This window comes from Chanodichthys erythropterus, chromosome 17, assembly GCF_024489055.1.
Source record: "Chanodichthys erythropterus isolate Z2021 chromosome 17, ASM2448905v1, whole genome shotgun sequence".
Taxonomy (NCBI): domain Eukaryota; kingdom Metazoa; phylum Chordata; class Actinopteri; order Cypriniformes; family Xenocyprididae; genus Chanodichthys; species Chanodichthys erythropterus.
Genome location: NC_090237.1, coordinates 21388649 through 21410654, shown reverse-complemented (window position 1 = coordinate 21410654; position 22006 = coordinate 21388649). Strand labels below are relative to the sequence as shown.

Genomic DNA, 22006 nt, shown 5'->3' with positions numbered 1-22006 from the left:
CCACACAGATACCCAGACGTTCGCAGGGCAGTTGGATTTGACAGCAGGTCAATTCAAGTCCAAATACATGCATTTTTATTTCGATAGCTACAAAAATATGCAATTATTCATCTGTTTATAATAATGTTGCAGACTGGACTAATTGGTATCGGCTACACACACATCATCCGCCCACAGGTTAGGTTATCCTATATTAGGATGAACAATTGTCTCAAATTTTTTGAGTTAGTAGAACTTATCCAGCTTTACAATGTGTCTTTACTGTCAATTTTGATCAATTTATGCATTCTTCCTAGCTGAAAAAAAAAACGTATTAACCCCAAATGTTTAAATGGTAGTGCACAATATCATATTACAAAGGAAAAACTGAGAAAAATGTTTTTAACATATAAATGCTTCTACAAATTAACATTTCCATGTACTTCACTTTGTTACATACACCCCACACACACACACACACAATTTCAATTCCACCCAACTAGCAACTAGAAGACTGTAGTGCACCCTCTTACACTCTTCACATTTGTTGTGTACTCATAAAGACAGACAGGAGCACAAACAGGTAATGCTTCTCCAGCCAGCGAGCCTTGCTCTCTCCTCTTAATGGAGACATACTACCAGAATAACTGCCACACACTCTCTATATTTCTTTCTTGTCTCTAGCACTCTGGTCTATCTCTGAGAATAAAAAAGTGAAAGATGTGCTTCGACTTGCGTCTAACTGCTTTCTATTTTCCCACCAGGTTCCCTGAAGTCTTTGAGCCGTAAGAGCTGAGAGTACATCCTGCCACAAGTACTTCTGTCATCAAGGGGATGTAATGCCAAACTCGAGTTTTCACTTAATCCTCTCACAGGTAAACGGCGGGACATTTTGCCTTAGGAATTTTGTGCTCAAAGAGTTTTTAAACAGAATGTGAATACGGTATCAGTGGTAGAGCTTTCGAGAGAATGAAGCTCCTGGAATAGATCTCTACCTTTTTTTTGGTTGGAACAATGGAAGCATGAAACTGTAGAATCAATTTTTCTTCACTAACCTGGAAGGAGGGCAACATGGCAAAGCCCTTCTACAGGCTTCAACGCTTTTTACGACGGACTCAGCTGCTCTTCTTGTTTCTCGGTGTTGCCTACATTATGGCTGGAAGTGTCCTTCTTCTGCAGAGACATGGATTGGTGGTGTCACAGCGTGGGACGAGCAGTTACTTTCCATTGCCGTCTTTGCCGTCTCCTCCCAGGTCCCTGGAGGCACCTGCCCTACGGACAAGTTATGGAATAATGGGCGCGCGGCACAACAGCAAGGGGTTGGGATACCAAAGCGTTTTGTCTGAAGACAATGCTGGACCACAATGGCTGACCTCACGAAACCAGGAGATCCGACATCTGAGACGTCGCTGGTTCCACAGCCTCATGTCTGAACAGGAAGCGTCTAGAGTGGAGAAAGTTCTTCCGAAAAGAAAAATCCGACACAAAGGTGAAAGTCTGTGCTAAATGAGCTGTGTGCTTTTCAGGATGACAAATTGGTTGTTTATGATAATTGGCTTATTTTCTCAGTTATCTCAATTCCAAGCTGTGCTGCAGAATCTTCCCATCTGTTTGCGCAGAAAAAGGTCACGTTCTGAATTTGTGATGCAATTGTTATTCTTTGCTCAGGCACGTACATCGGCTGCTTTCTGGATGACGCCAAGGACCGGGCACTCAAAGGGATGGTGTTCTATGACTTCCGGAAAATGACCAGCACCTTGTGTCAGGACACCTGCACGGAAAGGTATGTGATTAATGCACAATATTCTCAAATACTCACAGCTTTTGTTGTAATCGTGGAGCAACCGAAAAGCAGATGGACATCTGTTGCCTAGAGGCTCCTTTGTGCTCATCTTAAATCATGAAATAATGAAACAGTGTTTAGGGAAAAGAACATGCGGTGTGAATCCCTGTGCCAGCTGGCAGAGCTCATGCTGGGAATTGGATCAGGCCCAATTAATGGAGCGCAGCTCTGGACCTGGGCTCCGCTAATGCTGGAGGAGAAACATCTATCTGCCGTGATGGAGTATACACTTTCTCTAGTTCTTAGGCCGATAGATAATTGACCACCAGAGAACAAGTGTGAGGCAGGCTGACCTCCTGTAATTACCCCCAACGTTTCAGATTACATTTAATTACTTGGGTGACATTTGCAATGTTCAGGGGGAATCCAAATAGTCCATTAGAAACATGAAACCTAACATACACTAGAGATGATTTTCTGTGTTCACGTTGACATAGTAACTTCCCATGAAGAAGAAAATCATAATTAACAGTGTTGATAACTTTACGGTTTTACCTCAAACATCATGACCTGTGCAATATTATGGTCTTGCATTACAACTAGAGAGAAGGTCTATATAAATTGTACAAAGAACAAACTTGAAGATGTAATTTTTCTGTTTCTATTTCAACAAATGAACAGAGAAAAGGAGATACATTAAATGTTTAGAAAATATTGATTGTCACCCGCAGAATTAGTATCATATAATATTCAATTTGTATTTATAAACATACTGTTACTGCAATGCCTAAATACTGTTTAAAGCTAAACTGATTTTATCATTTTTATCATTTAGTGGGGGGAAAATATGTTAAAAATGGATAATGAGGTTGCAAAGCCTAAATAAAGCTCAAAAGGTTTAGGGTCAGTATGAAGTCTCTTGTGCTCACCAAGGCTGTATTTATTTGATCAAAAATACAGTAGCAATGTGAAATAATTGTAAATTTTAAAATGTAATCATGAATTTTCAGCCATGTTACTCCCACATGATCACATGATCCTTCAGAAATCATTCTAATATGCTGATTTGGTCCTCAAGAAACATTTCTTATTATTCAATGTTGAAAACACTTATGCTGCTTAATATGTTTGATGAATAGAAATATTTTTTTAAAGCATCTTTTGAAATATGTTTTTATAACATTATGAATGTTTTTACTGTCACTTTTGATCAAAATTTCTTTAAAAAAGGTAGTTTATCAAACATAGTTCATCAAACATATCTAAAAGTTATCACATCACAAACATGGGATCAGCCTCTAACACTTAAAAAATAAGCAACAAGACATCATATTTGTGGAACCTGAGCCAGAAGTTACTTATATCTAAAAATAATTTTTCTTTAATACTCTATTACCGCACAGAACGAAAAGGATCTGTCATCCCAGTATTATCATCTACACTGTTTTGTGTCTGCAGGTACATGTCTGCTCAGACTGAGCGATTAATTCAAAGCACAGATTAACAGTGGGAATGTCCCTGGCTAGGTTGCCATGGCAGTGACAATGACACGTTTCAAGCAGAGGATCAGGGAAACAATTTGCAGAGGGGCTCAAGCTAATACCTGTTGAGCCTTACACCAACATGCTTGAATGGAATCGTGCTGCGCCTTTTTGCAACCTCCACAAAAAGTCAAGAGGGCCAAAGGACAAAAGCTTTGAGATGGAGAATGATTATTGTGGTTAACACAACCATTAGCCAACTGAAATTAAAGTTGAGATGGAGATGTATGCAATATCTTGCTAGACAAGCTTGTTAGTGTGAGATAGCTGGCCAGGTGGTCCGCAATGGTACCCTGAGAAAGGCTGCCACTACAAAGTTGGTTAATCTAGCACCACAGGGTATGGAAATGGTGAGACAGATGTTTGGCTCAGCAAGCTGGCCAATCACCAGCTGGTAACCCCCTGGGCTCACAGGCAGGCATGGACTGAGAGATGCTGGTGGACTTTAGCAGAATCCCTACTGGGTCTGGGCTGCATTCATGGGCTTTAATGCGAGTTACTTGTGTAAGGCTTTTCTGTAAAAGAGTGCCTTTGAAAATAGAAATAATTTGTAACATTATAAATGTTCTTACTGAAACATTTCAATTGATCAATTAAGATAAATTAAATGCACACACACAGAGAATATATATATATATATAGTTTTAACATTGTAATAACATTGTATTAACATCTTTAGTTACAGTATGACAAATGTAATATTGTCTTGTATTAAGAAATTAAAGAATTATTGCAATAAATATTCATGCTATTCAACCATGGTGGCTCACTTTTTGTGAGTATAATTTGATTTTGAATGTTTTGTTTTACACAGTGGGTACCAGTTCGCTGGCCTTGAATATGGGTCCGAATGTTACTGTGGCAACCGCATCACAAGCACTCGGATGAAAGAGGAGGAGTGTAACTTGGACTGCAAAGGCGAGAAGGGCGCCATCTGTGGAGGTGTGTCCCGTCTGTCCGTTTACAAGGTGGAGGAGGTTCTTCCTGGCCAGCGGAGATGTGAGTGCTTGAAATAAGTTTACTTATTCTCAGGACAGAAATTCCCACACTGTCATGCATAGCTTTACAAAATCAAAATAAGATAGATAGATAGATAGATAGATAGATAGATAGATAGATAGATAGATAGATAGATAGATAGATAGATAGATAGATAGATAGATAGATAGATAGATAGATAGATAGATAGATAATGAGGCAGTGGCAGTGGAGCTTTGATGTGGCCATATGTTTGAAACTGGTTCCTTCATCAGTCTCTTCCACATGCTGTTGGACCTCAGAGTTCAGACCCAGTGTCCCTCTGCAGTTTCAGGCCAACTGGATTTGGCCCAGCATAGCACTCACAGACACAGCTATTAAGCACTGACCATATGTTTTGTGGCCTAAATTGAAAATACTATCCATTGTACCAGATAATAATGTCTTGTTAAGAGGGATTTGTGCATTGTTCAGGCTGTTGGTTTTAAGATGTTTTGTTGTAATGCAACGAAAAGCCATGGAGAGGTCTCTAAATGATTGTTTTAATTGTTATGCGTACTTATGCTATTAAGTAAATTTCTTTAGTGACATTTTGAGTTATAACAGTAAAGTTCCCTCTTTGCCTCATAAATGTACTAGGGCTGCACGATTAATCGCATGCGATTGTCACGCGCATTTCCTCAGTAAAGCCGGTTCCCTGATTACCGCTAAATCGTCATCACCTTCTTTCAAATGGAGCGGCATTTAATAGACAGAGCCGTAGATCACTGATAAGCCACACAATATCGCGTTCATTATCACAGATGAATCGCCTTCGATAATGAACGCGATATTGCGTAGCTTGTCAGTGAACTACGGCTCTGTCTATTAAATGCCGCTCCATTTGAAAGCAGGTGATGGCGATTTAGCGGTAATCAGGGAACCGGCTTTACTGACGAAATGCGCGTGACAATCGCATGCGATTAATCATGCAGCCCTAAAATGTACCTTTTTCTCCAGCTGTCTAAAGTAGGATTATCAAACGTACAAGTACTAATGATACCATTTGCTACAAAAAAACAAAAACAAAAAAAAACTCTCCCGTTCTTGTTAGTTTGAACACTCTCTGGGCATCAAAGGTTTCTATTTACAGCGCGTTTTTATGAGCACTGAGCACTGGAGCCAATTACAATCATATCTGTTGGCCTATCAGAGGCTTTACTCAGTAAATTAGTCAGAATCTGCTTAACACCGTTAAAAACACACAAGGATATATTTTTTTTTTGTTCAATGTGAGCTGCACGCTCGCGAATCCTTTCATTATAACCAACAAAGTGTAAATACAATGTAAAAAAGTATCAGTTAAGACAGCTTTTAAATACAAATTTAGTTTTTCTTGCTGTTAAAACACTGCAAAATTTCTGGATTGACAACCATATGTAAATGCATGAATCGGAAACTGTGATGATTGACTTAGTCTAAAGTTAAAATGGTAACTTAAAGGTGGGGTATGTATTTTTTCAAAAACACTGTTTGGAAGTTAGTTGGGCCGACACCAACAACAAACGTCTAATCAGTCAGCATTAGGGGCGTATGATGGTCAAGAAGAGGGAACGAGCAAGCGGGAGAATTGAAAAAAAGAAGAAGAAAAAAACACAGAAAGAGAGATGATGAGACAATACAAAAGAGCTCAAAAGAATATCACTGGAATGAAGGTTTATGGCTGGGCAAGTGCTTTAGGACCCGTTTTAATATTAGAAAAGCTTTCCAGCGCTGGAGAGAGCTAAGTGGGAAGGTCTGAAAACAGACATGGAGGCTGCTTTGATTCTGCTTCACATGTGAGTAAAACTGGGTTTTGGGTTCATTGATTGTCTGGAGCTGCTGTGCTATTGGCGACTAACAATGATCGTTCATTCATTCATCATCTGTGCATTTTTTTTTGTGAAGCGTTTTTGTTGTGCGTCAGCTGTGATAAACAGACATCCACTCTCGCATTGCGTGTGTAACAGTGGCCAGATAGTGAGAGTTAAGCAGGTAAACCACTGCACACTGACGACCGCTATAGAATGCGGTGTTTGGCGTCAATGTCAGTGCACTCGCCTCGCCTACCAGCAGCGATCGGGCCGGGGTTCGAGACTGACTCGGAGCAGGGTGGTTAAGATTGGAGGGTGAGTTTTGGAGGCGGAGCAATGAAGAGAGGGGTGGTTTTGTTTGGGTTGATTTCAAATATCAACAATGTCCAACAGCGTAGTTGAAAAAATACATAACCCACCTTTAATCTTTAAAATGCATAATGAACATTATTTCATTAAAGTAGCCAGACTCATCAATATTTAAAAAAAATAAACATTTAATGTACACTACTGTTCAAAAGTTTGGAGTTGGTAAGATTTTTTAAGGTTTTTAAAGGTTGTGATAAAAAAAATGCAGTAAAAACCGTAATCTTGTAAAATATTAATTTAAAAACAGTCTTTAATCTAAACTCACTCAGGAAAACAGACTTCACAACACTTGAGTGTAGACTTGGACAGGACAAATGAATTCAGGAACACAAGGAGAATATATACAAGACCAAATGAGGAACTAATGAGTTAATTAATTAGACAACAGGTGAACAGAATGCAATCAAACACACTCAGAAAACGGGGTCAAATGAAAACAATGAAACAGAAAACAGATCATAACTCTGACAAGCCTATAGTGCATAGCTTATTTTTGTGTGAAGAATATTCTTTGCACAATATTCTGCAAACTCAGATTTCCTTTTCCACACCTGTATCAGTGACTGGGGTCTGCTTTGTTTTTGGTAAAGTTGAACAGTCTACCTCCTGTCTAGTAAGTTCAGAGACTCACCCGAGACCTGCAGTTCTCCACTGTGCTATAGTCTGTTTTAATAGTGCTTTGTTTGATGTTTTCGGGCAGCTGTGTCTCATTTACGGCCCTCACAAAGGAACATGTGATCAGCTGTCTGCTGGGCCTCTTCTGTTATTTGGAGAGACAAACAAAAGCCCTGGGGTTTCGGTTATAGAGTGCTTGTTTACTCTGCAAAGGTGACAAAGTGTCATGAAGTATCCACTCACATCCGGTCCATGTTTTTAATCAGTTTCTCCACTTTCAACACTGGCTGGAAATTAGTTTTGTGGACATTTATATAGTTATACAGAAAACACATTTATTATGATTATATAATTATGCAGACATATAAATGATAAAAAAAAAATACTCTACTCTACTTTTTGCTGAAAATTCAGCTTTGCCATCACAGGAATAAAGGACATTTTATATTCAAATAGAAAACAGTTATTTTAAATTGTAGTAATGTTTTGCAATATTACTGTTTTTACTGTGTTTTGAATCAAATAATACTTACTTACAAAATACAAAACATAAAAAAATTTACTGACCTCAAACTTTTGAATGGTAGTGTATATAAATTAAACATAATATTATTAATAATTATGTTGTGTACTTCTGTTATCATGAGAAGTTCAAAATAAATGTATAAAATAAATGTTTTTTGTTTTGTTTTGTTTTTAAATCAAATTTATTTCTATATATATATATATATATATATATATATATTAGATAGCATATATTAGATTTTCCTATCTCTGTGAAATGTGGCTTCTTTGCTTTTCATACGTATTTGTTATTACTTATTCACTGCAACATTACAGACCTTAGAGCAATGAACAATGAGTGTTGGCACAAATTCTTTTTCCTACATTTTTACTCCTGTCACTCAATGTTCTCTATTCTTCCCTGCCTTTAGACAGGAACGTGCGCTACCGGGGGTGTTTCAAAAATCCTGACAAGACAACAGCAACTTCCCTGGCCCATGCTGTCCAGCCCAACCTCACCTCCCAATGGTGCATAAAGACCTGTATGGATCAGGTCTGACTTATTGAATGTATATAGATTCATTCGGCTTTAGCTGCTGCTCTTCTAGGTGCACACATTTTTTCCCCACAGTCTTCTAAACACAGTCTGCTTGTTTAATGTGTCCCTAAAGAGCACAAATTCACTCTGTAATCAATCCTCTACGCCACTTCATCGCCTGGATTGTGGCATAATTTGAGTCCTTTCTATCAGATGGTCATGCTTTGTTGCACACCAGCAACATGGTAAATTGATTTATCTTCGTCTTTAGTTGAGAAGCTAATTGCAGTGCTTGGGAACGTTTTCAGATAATGATAACCCAAATAGTTGTAATTTGAAGTATGGATGGACAGACTTAGATGTTGGCTCTTAGTGTGATTCATTCACATTTACTCTCTCTTATCAGGAGTTTCCTCTGGCCTTGGTCAGGAACCCAGACTGTTTCTGTGGCTATGCCACCCCTCACTTCACTCTACACGAGCCAGTAAAAGAGGAGCTTTGTGCTGTGGAAAACAGCAGTCTGCCTACCCAGAGTTCCCAACAGCTATTCCTCCAGGTCTATCAGACACCTGTTCAAGGTAAGATACCTTCTCATTGGTCTTAATTATTACCTCTGTGCTCTCATTCCCCTAGTTGAGTTCAGCCTTGAGATGTACTGTATGCTTGAATTAAACAGGGTACCTACTCCTTCAATTCTAAGAAAGAAAGTTTTAAACAGTTGTTGTTAAAAATAAACTTTAGCCATTCTTACGTAACATCCGGATCCTTCAGAAGGCTATGCAGAGCTGTAGGTGCTACACACAACCAGAAAAAAAAATAAATAAATAAATAAATAAAAATTGTGTATGTATATATATATATATATATATATATATATATATATATATATATATATATATATATTTTGTTTTTTTTTTGTTTTGTTTTTTTTGGTCCAGATTCCAGATGCACAGAGAAGAAGTTTCTACCTGAGAAGTCGAGCTCACTGGTGGCTTTGTCCAGTTTTCCTGGTGCTGGGAACACCTGGGTGAGGCACCTGATCGAGCTTGCCACAGGCTACTACACAGGCAGTTACTATTTTGATGGCACCCTTTACAACAGAGGTAACACTATCACCACTCTATCAGCGATAATATATCTTACCATTTTAAAAGACTGCATGCATCATTGCTAGAGGCAATCTTTCCCACAAATCAAGCCACTGAAAAATATTATTGCTCAGACTGTGGATGAGATGAGTTTATCATAAAGACGTCATATCTTTTCTCTCATGCACATAAACAGACACTCAAGAAAATGATGTCTCTAATGCAAAATGGACATTTAACCAGATTTTAATCTGTAACCACAACATCATGACATAACTGCATTACTAAGCACATACTGCACAAATTGTCATTAGGACTGGGTATCACTATGGATATCGTGATTCAATTCAGAATTACAAGTTGTTAAATCAATGATATTCCATTCCATTCAAATTCTATTCCATGTTTTGATTCATTTGGGAATATTTTAGTTGGGGGCAGACATGGCCTAAAGAGTCAGACTTGTAACCTGAAGGTTAATTCCAGCAGGTAAATGTAGTTGGGGGAGTGAATGGACTCAATACCCAGGTGCCCTTGAGCAAGGCACCTAACCCCCAATCACTCCCAGGGAGCTGCAGCAAATGGCTTGCAGTGTGTGTATGTTCATTACTCACTGTTTCTAATGTGTGTGCATTAACCTGGATGGGTTAAATGCAGAGGACAAATTCCGAGTACTACGTCAGGTCACGTCATAATGTCTAGAACAACTGCAACGGGTCCAGTATGTTCATTCAGTCTGAATTAAACAGTAACTTCAGGGTTTGTGAGTTTTTTTAATGATTAATTTTAAGAACTGTCTCTTAGAGTAATTTGTTTGTGAATCTATCTACATGCTGTATGTTATTTAGTGCAGCTCGCAAGAATAACTCAACAGAAAGATGTCTGTTCTTGCCATTTTTTTGTGCTACACAACAGTTTTATCTTATCACATACAATTTGGACTGCAAATTCAGGTAAAATATGACTTTTTTGACATGGGGCTGTAGATACATCAAGCAGAGCCTCTTTTATAGAGTTTATGTGAAGTTTATCTACATTTTTCTTCTTTTCAAATCCATAAATAAACGTCATTTGAGATCGATTGATATTGTGTGTCTGGGCACAGCTGACTTTCTGTTCTCTTTCAAATGCCAAACTTTATTGAGCATATTTTTGTTCTATTATTAAAGAACTTGACCTGCCTTGAAAGTCACAGTGCCTTTTCAAATCCATCACAGAAGCTGACACATTTGCCTGAGGGGGGCCGTGATGCTCATGCCTGGACTAACACCATTTTTTGATGCAGTTTTTTGGAACGTATATGTTTGGATTCAGAGGCTGCACTGAGCGGTCGCCACATGCAGTTGGCTGTATATTCTAATCCTCTTCTCTTCCCAACTGTGCAGGCTTCAAGGGTGAGAAAGATTACTGGAAGAGTGGACGAACCATCTGCGTGAAGACGCATGAGAGCGGCCAGCGGGATGTAGAGATGTATGATTCAGCAATACTGTTGATAAGAAACCCCTACCGCTCACTCATGGCTGAGTTCAACCGCAAGTGCGCCGGGCATCTTGGTTACGCTTCTGATCAGCACTGGAAGAGCAAAGGTATGAGCACATTATAAGGGGTCCATGACTCGTAGGCACAAAAATGAGACGCACACCTTACTGTATTCTCATTACAAAAATACAAAATCTTGCAAGGACAATATTAGGCTGGTAATATATAGTGCAGATCCTTTAAGTAATTCATGCTGTCCTACTTTCCCCTCTTTCTAGAGTGGCCAGAATTTGTGGGTAGTTATGCCTCCTGGTGGGCTTCTCACGTATTGGACTGGCTGCGTTATGGAAAGAACCTTCTGGTGGTGCACTATGAGGAATTACAGGAGGCATTGGTGCCCACGTTACGATCCATCACTTCCTTCCTCAATACCAGTGTCAGTGAAGATCGTCTTCTCTGTGCTGAGTGCAACAAAGATGGCCACTTCAAGCGCTCAGGTGCGCGACGGCCCACCTTTGACCCCTTCACCCCAGATATGAAACGGCTGATTGATGGTTACATCATTACTGTGGACCAGGCACTCAGAGCCAGCAACCATTCTGGCTTGCCACAGGAGTATCTTCCAAGATGATAAGCCCAGAACTAGAGCACAGAAGTGGTCGTCTTGCTCAAGTTTCAATGCTACTACCATGTCCAGGAGATATTTTGATACATTTATTTCCGCACATATTGAGGTCGAAAATAATGCCATATGATGCTGTTCTTCACTGGTGCGTTAAGAGATCGTCATGTTTTAACGGCGGTCTGTAAAGGGGAACAAAGTTCAACACTGTTGACATAATGTGGTGAATAATTACAAAGATTGCAGACCTGAAACTCAAAAACATCTCTAGTCGGATGCAAAATAATTTCTTCTTCCCACTTTGGGAGGAAAGTTGAGTGCTTACATACTTCAACTACAAGTCAACAAGAGGCCTAATTAACAACAGATGTAATTGCTTATGAACTAATCTGACATGTACTGCAGATGATAATGACATGTCTACCACAATAACAACATTATAATTTTATTACTATACAGTGACTTTTTTTGTGTATGGACCCTTTAGACTGTTTACAGAGCTGATATCAATGGATGTAATCTATTACCATAACAGATGACATGGATGTAACCACATATTGAAGACAAGGGGGGACCAAATGTTATCAATTGAGAAGAATCAAGTATCGAATAGGTCATTGGTAAACCAAATCTGAATATCGAGTGCAACGTGTCTATGGTGGTTACGGCCCTGATGGATGAGAAACGTAATACTCTATGACGAGGTAGCAGAATAACTGGTTTTCCTTCCAAACATTCAAGATCAAGAAAATATGACATAGCAAACAGACTTAGCATATATCAAAGTCAAATGAGTAGTGACTGTCCTCATCCCGCTTGGAAAGGAAGCTTTCAGCTGGACTAGACAAGACTTGCCTTGCGGAATGACGCTAGCCTGATGCTAATCCTCCCAGAGCTGATTAGCACGCCGCCGGCATGCTCCAGATGTGTCTGGATTAAGCTCTGGTGTTATACTCTTTTGCACATTGCCAAACTGGGATCAGCTGCAAATTCAGACAATGTCACTGTAGTGCTGGTGGCAGGAATCCCTCCGGGGGTCTGTTTCTGTAGAGTTATTCATTGAGACACAAAAGATCAATCGATTAGCGTCATTCAGTGTAGACTAAATAAAATTTTCGCACTGTTAGAGTTTGATCCATAATTTAATACCAGTGATTAGTGTTACATAAAGCTGGAGTATGTAACTCTAAACAAACTCTCCTCTGATCTGTCATTGGTCTGAAAAACCAACAGTAACACCCCCAAACTCACACCATTGGTTGAGTCAGTGTTGCTATGCTGGACTGGTTGGGATGTTAAAACAAAAAGAGCAGTTTAATAGTGTTCCACACTGTTTATACTTTCAGGGTGACTCGATTAAACTGGGATGGTTCCCCCGAAATTAAAATTCTGTCATTTACTCAACCTCATGTTTATCCCAAACTGGTGTTATTGCAGTATTGTGAATGTACTATTATAGTATTTATTAACATTTTGAATATGCTTTTAATTTTAGATTTTATTTTATTTCAGCTTTATTTCCATTAATGAAAACCATTTTAGAATGTTTTTTAAACCATAATAGATTTAGTTTTAGTTAACATTAACAACAGTGCACCAAACTGCCATGGCTTTCTTTCTTATCCGCAGCACAAAAGAAGACATTTTGAGAAATGTTTCAGTTTTTGCCTCTACAAGGTAAGTTAGTGTTGTCCAAAATAACATTGGAGCTGATTGTCTTTGATTAACAGCTGAAACTTTCCTCAAAATACCTTTCTTGTTTGGAAAGTTTGGAATGACATGAGGGTGAGTAAATGATTTTCATTTTTGGGTGAACTATCCCTTTAAGCCTTTATTAACTATAAGTTATAATATTTTGTCCCCAAAGGATTCTTAAAAAGAGATATACATCAGTAAGCTTAATACAAGTATAATTAATGAGCCAGGTTTAATGAAATATATCAGATTTCGCTTTAGGTTTGTTCTATAAGCCTTTGCCATGGAGAATAAAATGCTGTGCGCCTGATATGAATTATAAATGAATTCCATTGCGCCCCCACTGTGATTTCCTGCAGGCTTGGTGCTGAGGTCATTGTGTCTTGCCTCGAGAACTGTGACAGATTAATGTCTAAATGAAACAGAATTTTATTTCCATGCACATCGCTGCAGTATATGGGGCACATATGCGCTACATCGATATGTGTACATTAGTATGTGATTGCCTACGTCTACTGTGTGTGTGTGTGTTTGTGTGTGTGTGTGTGTGTGTACAGAAGGTTGTTCATGTTCTGGTGCCTCATTCCATGGACAAAAAAAAAAAAAAAAAAAATCCAATTCCATTATGGATTGATTATATTCACTGAATTTTCTACAGAAGTAAATAGGTTCTATTTCTGCCAACCTAGAGCAAAGGAACAAGAGGCATAATGAGCTCAAGTAATTTTTTTGATTTTCATAAAATATCGGTCAGACTCTGTGACTGCTATTCACTTGAATGGATGCTATTGAGAGGGGCCGGCCCCCAAGGTTTGACTGCTGTTGTGAAAACACAATGAATAAAATTCATGATGCAAGCCGTTGTCTTTTTTCATCTTCTGAGAAGTGGTAACAAAAGATTGTTTGAGAATATAAAGTCATTTGAATGTTTCAGAGAATCACTCTTAAGATATTCTAAGGAAAATAAATCTGACAGATGCCTGGGAGACTTGTTGTTTACCATTTACTAAGCAATGTGTGCAAGCATTCATTGCTTTACTGAATCTACCAGAATTAACTAACATATAATATACAAACCTCAGGATTAATGTGGCAAAAAAACAGTTCTTTAAAAGCTTTTTTTCCTACGTTTTGTCGCCTTTTTATAGAAGACAGGGTGCCTGCATCTGTCTTGCATCACTCTTTAATCATATTTTTGTTCCCTCTGCTTGATCATTGCTTTGAGCCCCCTCGGAGTGCAGCAAACAGTAAAAGGCCTTGCTGTTCATTCCCTTGTGTCATTTGAAGCTGCAGGCAATCTGTCTTTTAAATATGGGTACGTGCCTCTCTAATGGTAGCTGAAGTTCAGTGCAGCTGACTCTTGCCCTAGCGCGTGTGTGTACAGTTCAAACATGTCTGAGATGAGAAGAACTGTGGCAGGGTGTACTTACCAAAGCATGAAAATACCTCTTCCGTACAATGACAGAGGCTGGCAGAGGTACCACATACATTTTAAACCATAACATGTATTTGTGATGAATACAATCATAATTTTACAAACATAAAGCAAATTTCCAAAATTCCAGTGATTTTATCAGAGGTCACATTTTAAACTAAAAACCATGCAACAAAATGTATAGTTTTATTAAGTCTTTAAGTCATTAGACATAGGGCTGTGTAGGATGTATCCAAAAGATGAGATGTGTGATGCAGAATTAACGTTATAATGACTTTTAATAAACATCAAAAGCAATAATCACTATACACATTAAACATTGACAAGCCCGACAACAAACAATGAACTGAGGGAACTAAGAGCTTAAATACACAGATGATGGTATTCAACAGAACAGAGAACAGGTGCAAAACTAGTAAGAAACCATAATAATACATTATCTTTGCACATTACCATCCTCTGTGTATTTTATATATATATCAATTTATATTTGTATTATTTAATTGTTTTTATTTTTAATTTATTTACATTATAGAATCTTTAGCCATAATTAATATTGGCTTATCAATCAGCTAGAAACTGTAATCTGTAATAAACTGTAATCTCAAATCTTGATGTTGTTAAAAAATTATGTTATGCATTAACTACGCAGTAAAGACCTGGTTCCAAGAACACCAAGGCCGATGCTCTCTCACGCCAATTCGACTCCACTCTTACACCACCAACCAACAAACCCATTCTACCTTCCTCCATTATCCTCACACCAGTTCAATGGGACATCATGACAGAAATCACAGATGCTCACCAACCAGAAACGCCTCCTGCCATCTGCCCCGCTACACGCACTTATGTACCCTCACCTCTCCTCCAGAAGGTCATCCAATGGATACGTCACCCAGCTCCGGACACCCAGGTTTAGCAGCCACCACTCAGCTAGTCAGTAACCGTTTTTGGTGGCCGTTATTGCAGTCTGAGATCATCACATACATCCACAACTGTGCAGTTTGTGAAACCACCAAGACATCACGTCAGCTACCTGCAGGGCTTCTACAACCATTACCCATTCAACAACGCCTCTGGTCACATATAGCCATAGACTTTGTCACCGATCTCCCCAATTCTCAGGGTCAAACTACCATACTCACCGTGGTTGACCGATTCTCCAAGGTCTGTCAGTTCATTCCCCTGCTGAAGTTGCCTAGCGCCTTTGAGACGGCTGAGCACCTCTGTAACTTTGTGTTTTATTTCTATGGTCTTCCAGAGGATATTGTCTCAGATAGGGGTCCCCAATTCACTTCACGACTCTGCTTCTTCTTTCAAAAGCTCAACGTTAATGACGTCTGGTTATCACCCACAAGCCAATGGTCAAGTTGAACGACTGAACCAAGAGCTGATCCATTACCTACGCTCCTACTGCCACCAGAACTAGTCCGACTGTTTTGGGCCAAATATGCACAGAACTCTCTCCAGAAACCTTCCACAGGACTCACACCCTTTAAATGCATTCTGGGTTATCAACCTCCACTGTTCCCCTGGTCAGGGGAACCCACGGATCTCCCAGTTGTGGACCAATGACTCCAGCGGAGTGAGGAGGTCTGGAACGGGGCTCACGTACATCTGCAAAGGGAAGTCTGGTGACAGAAGGAACAAGCCGATCGCACTCGCCGACAACATCCAGATTATCGCCTGGGTCAATGGGTCTGGTTGTCCACCAGGGATCTCCGTCTCAGACTACCCTGTAAAAAACTCAGTACCAGGTACATGGGTCCATTCAAAATCATCCATCAAATAACTCCAGTTTCTTACCGTCTAGCTTTGCCTCCAGAATACCGTATCTCAGCCACTTTCCATGTCTCTCTGCTTAAGCCCGCAGGTGGTCCGAAAGGAGAGGAGAACCTAGAGGAGGCCAGTGACCAGAGACCTCCTCCCCTTATCGTGGAAGGCGAGGAGGCATATCAAGTTCACAAACTCATGGATTCCAGACGCCGGGGCAGACTACTACAATACCTTGTCGATTGGGAGGGGTACAGCCCGGAGGAGCGGTCCTGGGTCAATGCTGACGACATCCTGGAAACATCTCTCACCACTGAGTTCCATTGTACTCATCCGGAGCTACCTACCCTTCGTCCTCGTGGAAGACCCCAGCGTCGACCGCCTCCTCGCTTCAGGAGCTGCTCACAGGGATGGGGCTCTGTCACAAACTCGGTCTCTGTGGCTCCCTCCGATCGCCACCTGAGGGCTCCCTCACCTAAGTATTAACCTGTCCTGGACTACATTTCCCATACCCTGTGCCTGGACTAATTACACACACACCTGATGCACATAACCCGGACTATTTAAGCAGTTGCACACATTCACACATTGCAAAGTCTTGTTTTGCCCTGGCTGACATTACCAAGCGTTTACCCCTGTTTATTGTATTTCTGTGTATGACCTTGGACTGCTTTGTACCTCTGTGTTTTGCCTGCTGCCTGCCTTGTGATATCTCTGCCTGTTTTCTGGATTACCCTGTCTTGTCTGCCGCCTGCCCTGTACATCTGCCTGTCCCTGTTACTGATTACGTTTTGCCTCTGACATTGCTATTGCTGGTATTTGACCCCTGGCTGTACGACTACGATTGTTTAATAAAGCTGCACATAGATCCCACCGAGTCTGCCGCCTCGTTACACTTATAATCTTTAAGACTACTCTATGTGGCTTCTGTCTCTGGCCTAGTCCACACATACATGGGTATTTTTATAAACAGGGTTTTTCCTGCTTTGTTTTAAAAAAATTAAATAATCGCAGCCACACAAATGTAAAAAAAGGCTATGATGCACTGTCAAGAGCATGCCAAACCAACAAGTGGCAATATAACCCTAATCGTAAAGCCATGATGGCCAATCAGAAGCCTGGAAAAAAGGTTATTACTGGTTCTGATGTCACAAGCCAAAATCTCCACTTTCAAAAATGTGAAAAATTTCAGTGACTGGATACTGCATTTGCATGTGGACGAACAGCCAAACCGCATAGAAAAAGCTGTGTGGACAGGGCTTCTGTCTGTCTCTCTCTCTCACTCTGCGTGTGTGTGTGCTTCGTCAACCTTCCTGACCTCCCAGATCTAATCAGGCCAGGTAAAAGTCAGCCAGGTGACGTCAGTGTAGATAAACTAATTGCTCTGATTGAACAGATGGACCCTTAAGAATTTTCGCCCTTTCATCAAGGCTGAAAGTGAGAGGCATATTGATGCAGCCATACAGATGGCATTTTCCTCTCTGCACCAGACTTTGCGTCACATTAGCATTGAAATGGCTTTCATTTTCAACATGCCTTATGCATCTTAAAGCGAACAGGTTCATATAGCATAGCACACACACAGAATTTATACGCTGTTCTATCATTATCCTAATGGAATATTTAAAGCTCTCACCCTTTAGCTGTCACATCTGTTTTTAATAACATTTACAGCAGATTTCCTGAATAAGCACAAGGACATTTCCCTGAAAAAAAGAAAATAATCTCTTTGGAGTGGAAAAAAACTTAGAAAAAGGATTTTGTCCTGCTACAGTACATGCCCTTGGTGCTGTAACAGTAGACCATGACTAACTTATAATCTTCTCGGAACTGTAATGGGCTCAAAGCATCAATCACACGGCAGTCAAAACCCACACTCGTGTGCAGACGTAGCCTTGAAATTATTTCACAATGAAGTGATATTTTTACATTTCAGCCATTTTGAAGGGCACAGAGGGACAAAAAAAGCATATCCTTATAAACTGGCTCACAAAAATGTTCACACAACCTGAGTACTACATGTAATGCTGTTTTACTGAGAAAATATAGTACTAATTTTAACTCTTTCCCCACCAGTGTTTTTTTTTTTTTTTAATTTGCCAGCCAGCTCATTTACACAAAACGTATTTTGCTGTATGAATATCTGAACTTACAATATATCAAAACAAAAGAAAGAACATAGCCTCTGCTTTGAAACAAAAACAGCAACAAAAACACATTTTATTCTAGCTTCTTTTATTCTTTTTTTATCAACACTTGAATGTGGGTTAGTTTCATAAAAAAGCAACATTTTAAAGAAAAAGCTGAAAAAATGGTTTTTTTTTATTTGTTTTTTTTTTATCAAAGGCTTTGTCTAGATCAGATTGAGAACGGTGATCAAAACATACTCCATGTAGATCACATCAATAAACACCTCCAAAGCTTGCACAGTCGTATACCTCTTCGTGGTTTCGACATTCCATTTGATAACATTATGCAGTTTTGCTTTGAATACTGTTGAATGTTTGATGATCAAGTTAGCTTACATGTGCACAAGCAATCTTCTATTCTATCGCATGTTTCTGTTTGATTTCTTGTTTTTGGATCCAAAGATTCTGTACAATTTCAGAAGATGCGTAATTGCACTTTCTACCATATATCAATGAAAACATGGATTACAGGTGTGAGAAACTTGTCAATGGCGGGGAAGCATTATCATATGAAAAGAGTTAAAGGGGTCATGACATGAGAAATGAAATTTGCCTCGATTTTTTGACATATAAGAGGTCTTTACACCAATGAACCCATTATAACCACTGACGCTTGATACAGTATACAGATGCATATTCACTTTTGACATACTCCACGCACTTGAGGTTGTCGACAATGGGACAAATGGAAGAATGAAAGAATGTTCGCTTTGACGTCTCCAGTTTAAACAGCTCTGTACAGACTTCAAAAGGATCCCAGCACCAGAAACATGTGGATGGTTTATTTTAATGGCATTTCTGATCACGTTGAAGGATTATATGTTTGTTCTGAACATTTTGTTTTGTCAGCGAGGCACGGTGTAATGAAGAGATCACAAAGAAACATTTGTTGAAAGAAGAAGCAGCCAACTGTATTGGATCCACTGATCTATATCAGTGTTTCCTAACCCTGTTCCTGGAGGCACACCAACACTGCACAGTTTGCATGTCTCCTTTGTCTGACACACCCATTTCAGTCTCTACTAATGAGCTGAAGACTTGAATCAGGTGTGTTTGATTAGAGAGACATGCAAAATGTGCAGTGTTGGTGTGCCTCCAGGAACAGGGTTGGGAAACACTGATTTATATAAATGACTAGATTGCTCACTGTGTTAAACTGCCATTAGGCGGTGAAGCCACTGGAAGTGTTTGAGCGGCCATATTGATGTTCCCAACCGACTGAGGGCGTCATTGACTTACAGCTAAAACCTTGACCTACAATCACCCACTTTGCAGCGTATCAGTGGGACAGTGGGAACAACACAAGTCTTTATGAGACATTTAACATTTGAAGATGCAGTCCGTAACTTTTTTGGTTAAAAATTATACAAAATCAATTTTTGAGCAAGTACTTCTCCTTACCTTAGCCCGATTCACAACGGTAAGAATGTAATAATGCTTCCTAATTTGGGTGCTGGTGGGTTTCCGCAGGAAATTCGAGCTTGTAGCCGTTCGTCTTTGTGTCATAACGTCACGTCTGTTTACATAAAGGAGTCCCAGCTAGTAGGCTATATGGCATGTGGAGGATGCTACAGGTGGCGGATCAATTATAGCCATTTCTCACAGCAGCTGGAATAATATAATTTTGATGGCGGATTGTAACCCAGAAAGGTCCAAATGACAATCATCAGTGACAACTGGAGATTCACCCGTAGTCAAAAGCAAGACTGCAGAGTGGCTACAGAAATTGAAATCTACAGGTAACGCTAATACACACTTAATACACAGTCACACAATGCTGATATTTTTAACATTAACAATTAGAAGAAAGTATAACAATAATAATAATTTGCACGGTTTCATATTATCCAAGCTAAGTGATCGTTAGATTCAATCACCATTGGCAGCGCAATTTATTGTAATGCTTTTTTTCTCAGTTGGTCTGAACAAAAGTGGCAGACATGATACTTACTTGTTCAGATGACATTTTCCGGTGACAATTTGTATTTTGGTCATACTGTACTTCCAAGATGTAGAATCTGTGATTCCGAAGTACAGTATCCACACTGGTACGGTGACTGACAGCAAACATCAAATTCATCCATGCTGAGGAGCCGTGTAGATGCAAAACCCACGTAAAGATGATAATTCTGCAAATAACTGCAATTGTAGGTTTCAAACAGAAATGGCGACAATGAGGCAAAACTTATGGACTGCAGCTTTAAGCATTTACCACAATTGTTTTATCCAAAACTACTTGATTTACAAGTTTAGCTATACAGAAATCAGAAATGTTGACCTAAAATGTTGATGTTGAATAAAAAAAAAAATGTATGTATACTATGGGTGATTTTTTTTATTCAACATTAACATTTTGTATACAAAGTGTATAAAATCCTATGGAATTAAAAGGTCTATTGCTCTTCTCAGTAATTCATAAGTAATAAGCCAATGTCTCCAGCCACAGTTGTTGTTACAAATGGCCAATGACAGCATTGCAGAGATTTATTATGCTATTATGGTTTGTTAAGGGACACTTTCAGTGCTTTATTTCAGAAAAACACTCCCATAAAGTGTATCAAGCCAGACAGTGATGAACAAATGAACTGATTTCTCAGGAGGAATGTTTTATGTGTCATTGTTATGGAAATAGCTGCACGCTATCATCCGGCATTGTTCAAAATGCTCCGACACGTCTAACCACAATACCTGCAACAACTGCTAAATAAGCTCCATAATCTGTAAAATAACAGTTTCCGCACTCTCCTTTAATTCTGATTTTATGCACATTCTAATAAGGTGTTTAAATGTCCTGCAATCCAATGAATAATAATAGCCTAGGAACTTTATTTAAATTCAGAGAGTGCTCGAGAGGTAGTGGTAACATAATGCATACGATAGGTTTGAATTGGTAATCTTGTGAAGAGACTTTGCCCCTCACCGCTGTTACTGTGAGTTTCGAGGCAGCCGAGGGAAAATGTGGCAAATGAGAGGCAAGGGAACAAAGTGCAATAATAACAAGTTCTCAGTGAACCACTGAAGATCAAGCACGGGCGCCCAAAGGCACCTAAGCAAAGCATACAACCACAACCGTCTCTGCGAAGAAAAAAGGAGCGAGCGGTGCGTGTTTCAGTTCCGCAGTAGATAACAGATGAAACCCAATGGGGACTGTTTCTTTTTTACTGTGTTGTAAGTTGTTTATGCTTAAGGGGTCAAAGTGATCCTGGGTGATCTTACAGATATGAATCATACCAAAAATACTGGATAAAATTTCAGTTACAAAGACTTAATATAATATAACAGTTAATAGGTGGAAGGCCTCTGGCTTTTTTCATGGCAAAATGTCAGACATACATTTATCCAGCTGCATTGGATATCTTAGATCAAAAGCAGTAATACTCAGTAGATATATATTTCTGTCATGACAACTCTCGGAGTGTTTGACATGGTAATGGGTATAAGAATGTTGTATGTTTGGTCTTGGCAGAATAGATCTGCTATGCTGCTGCTGCTGTAGAGCAAGTACGAGACTTGCTACTGCCAATAAATACACGACATGCTGCTGTGAGCAAGTAAGCGTACTTGAATTACCCGCAGCAGATCTATA

General features: G+C 39.4%; 1 protein-coding gene across 1 annotated transcript; it reads left to right on the top strand.

Moving 5' to 3' along the window:
• The first annotated feature begins 1050 nt into the window (after positions 1-1050).
• On the top strand, positions 1051-11337 carry LOC137005106 (sialate:O-sulfotransferase 1). Its single transcript, XM_067365889.1, has 8 exons — positions 1051-1468; positions 1648-1762; positions 4118-4302; positions 8033-8154; positions 8546-8717; positions 9078-9242; positions 10613-10813; positions 10985-11337. The coding sequence occupies exons 1-8, from the start codon at positions 1051-1053 to the stop codon at positions 11335-11337; spliced, it is 1731 nt and encodes a 576-aa protein (XP_067221990.1).
• Positions 11338-22006: the final 10669 nt, after the last annotated feature.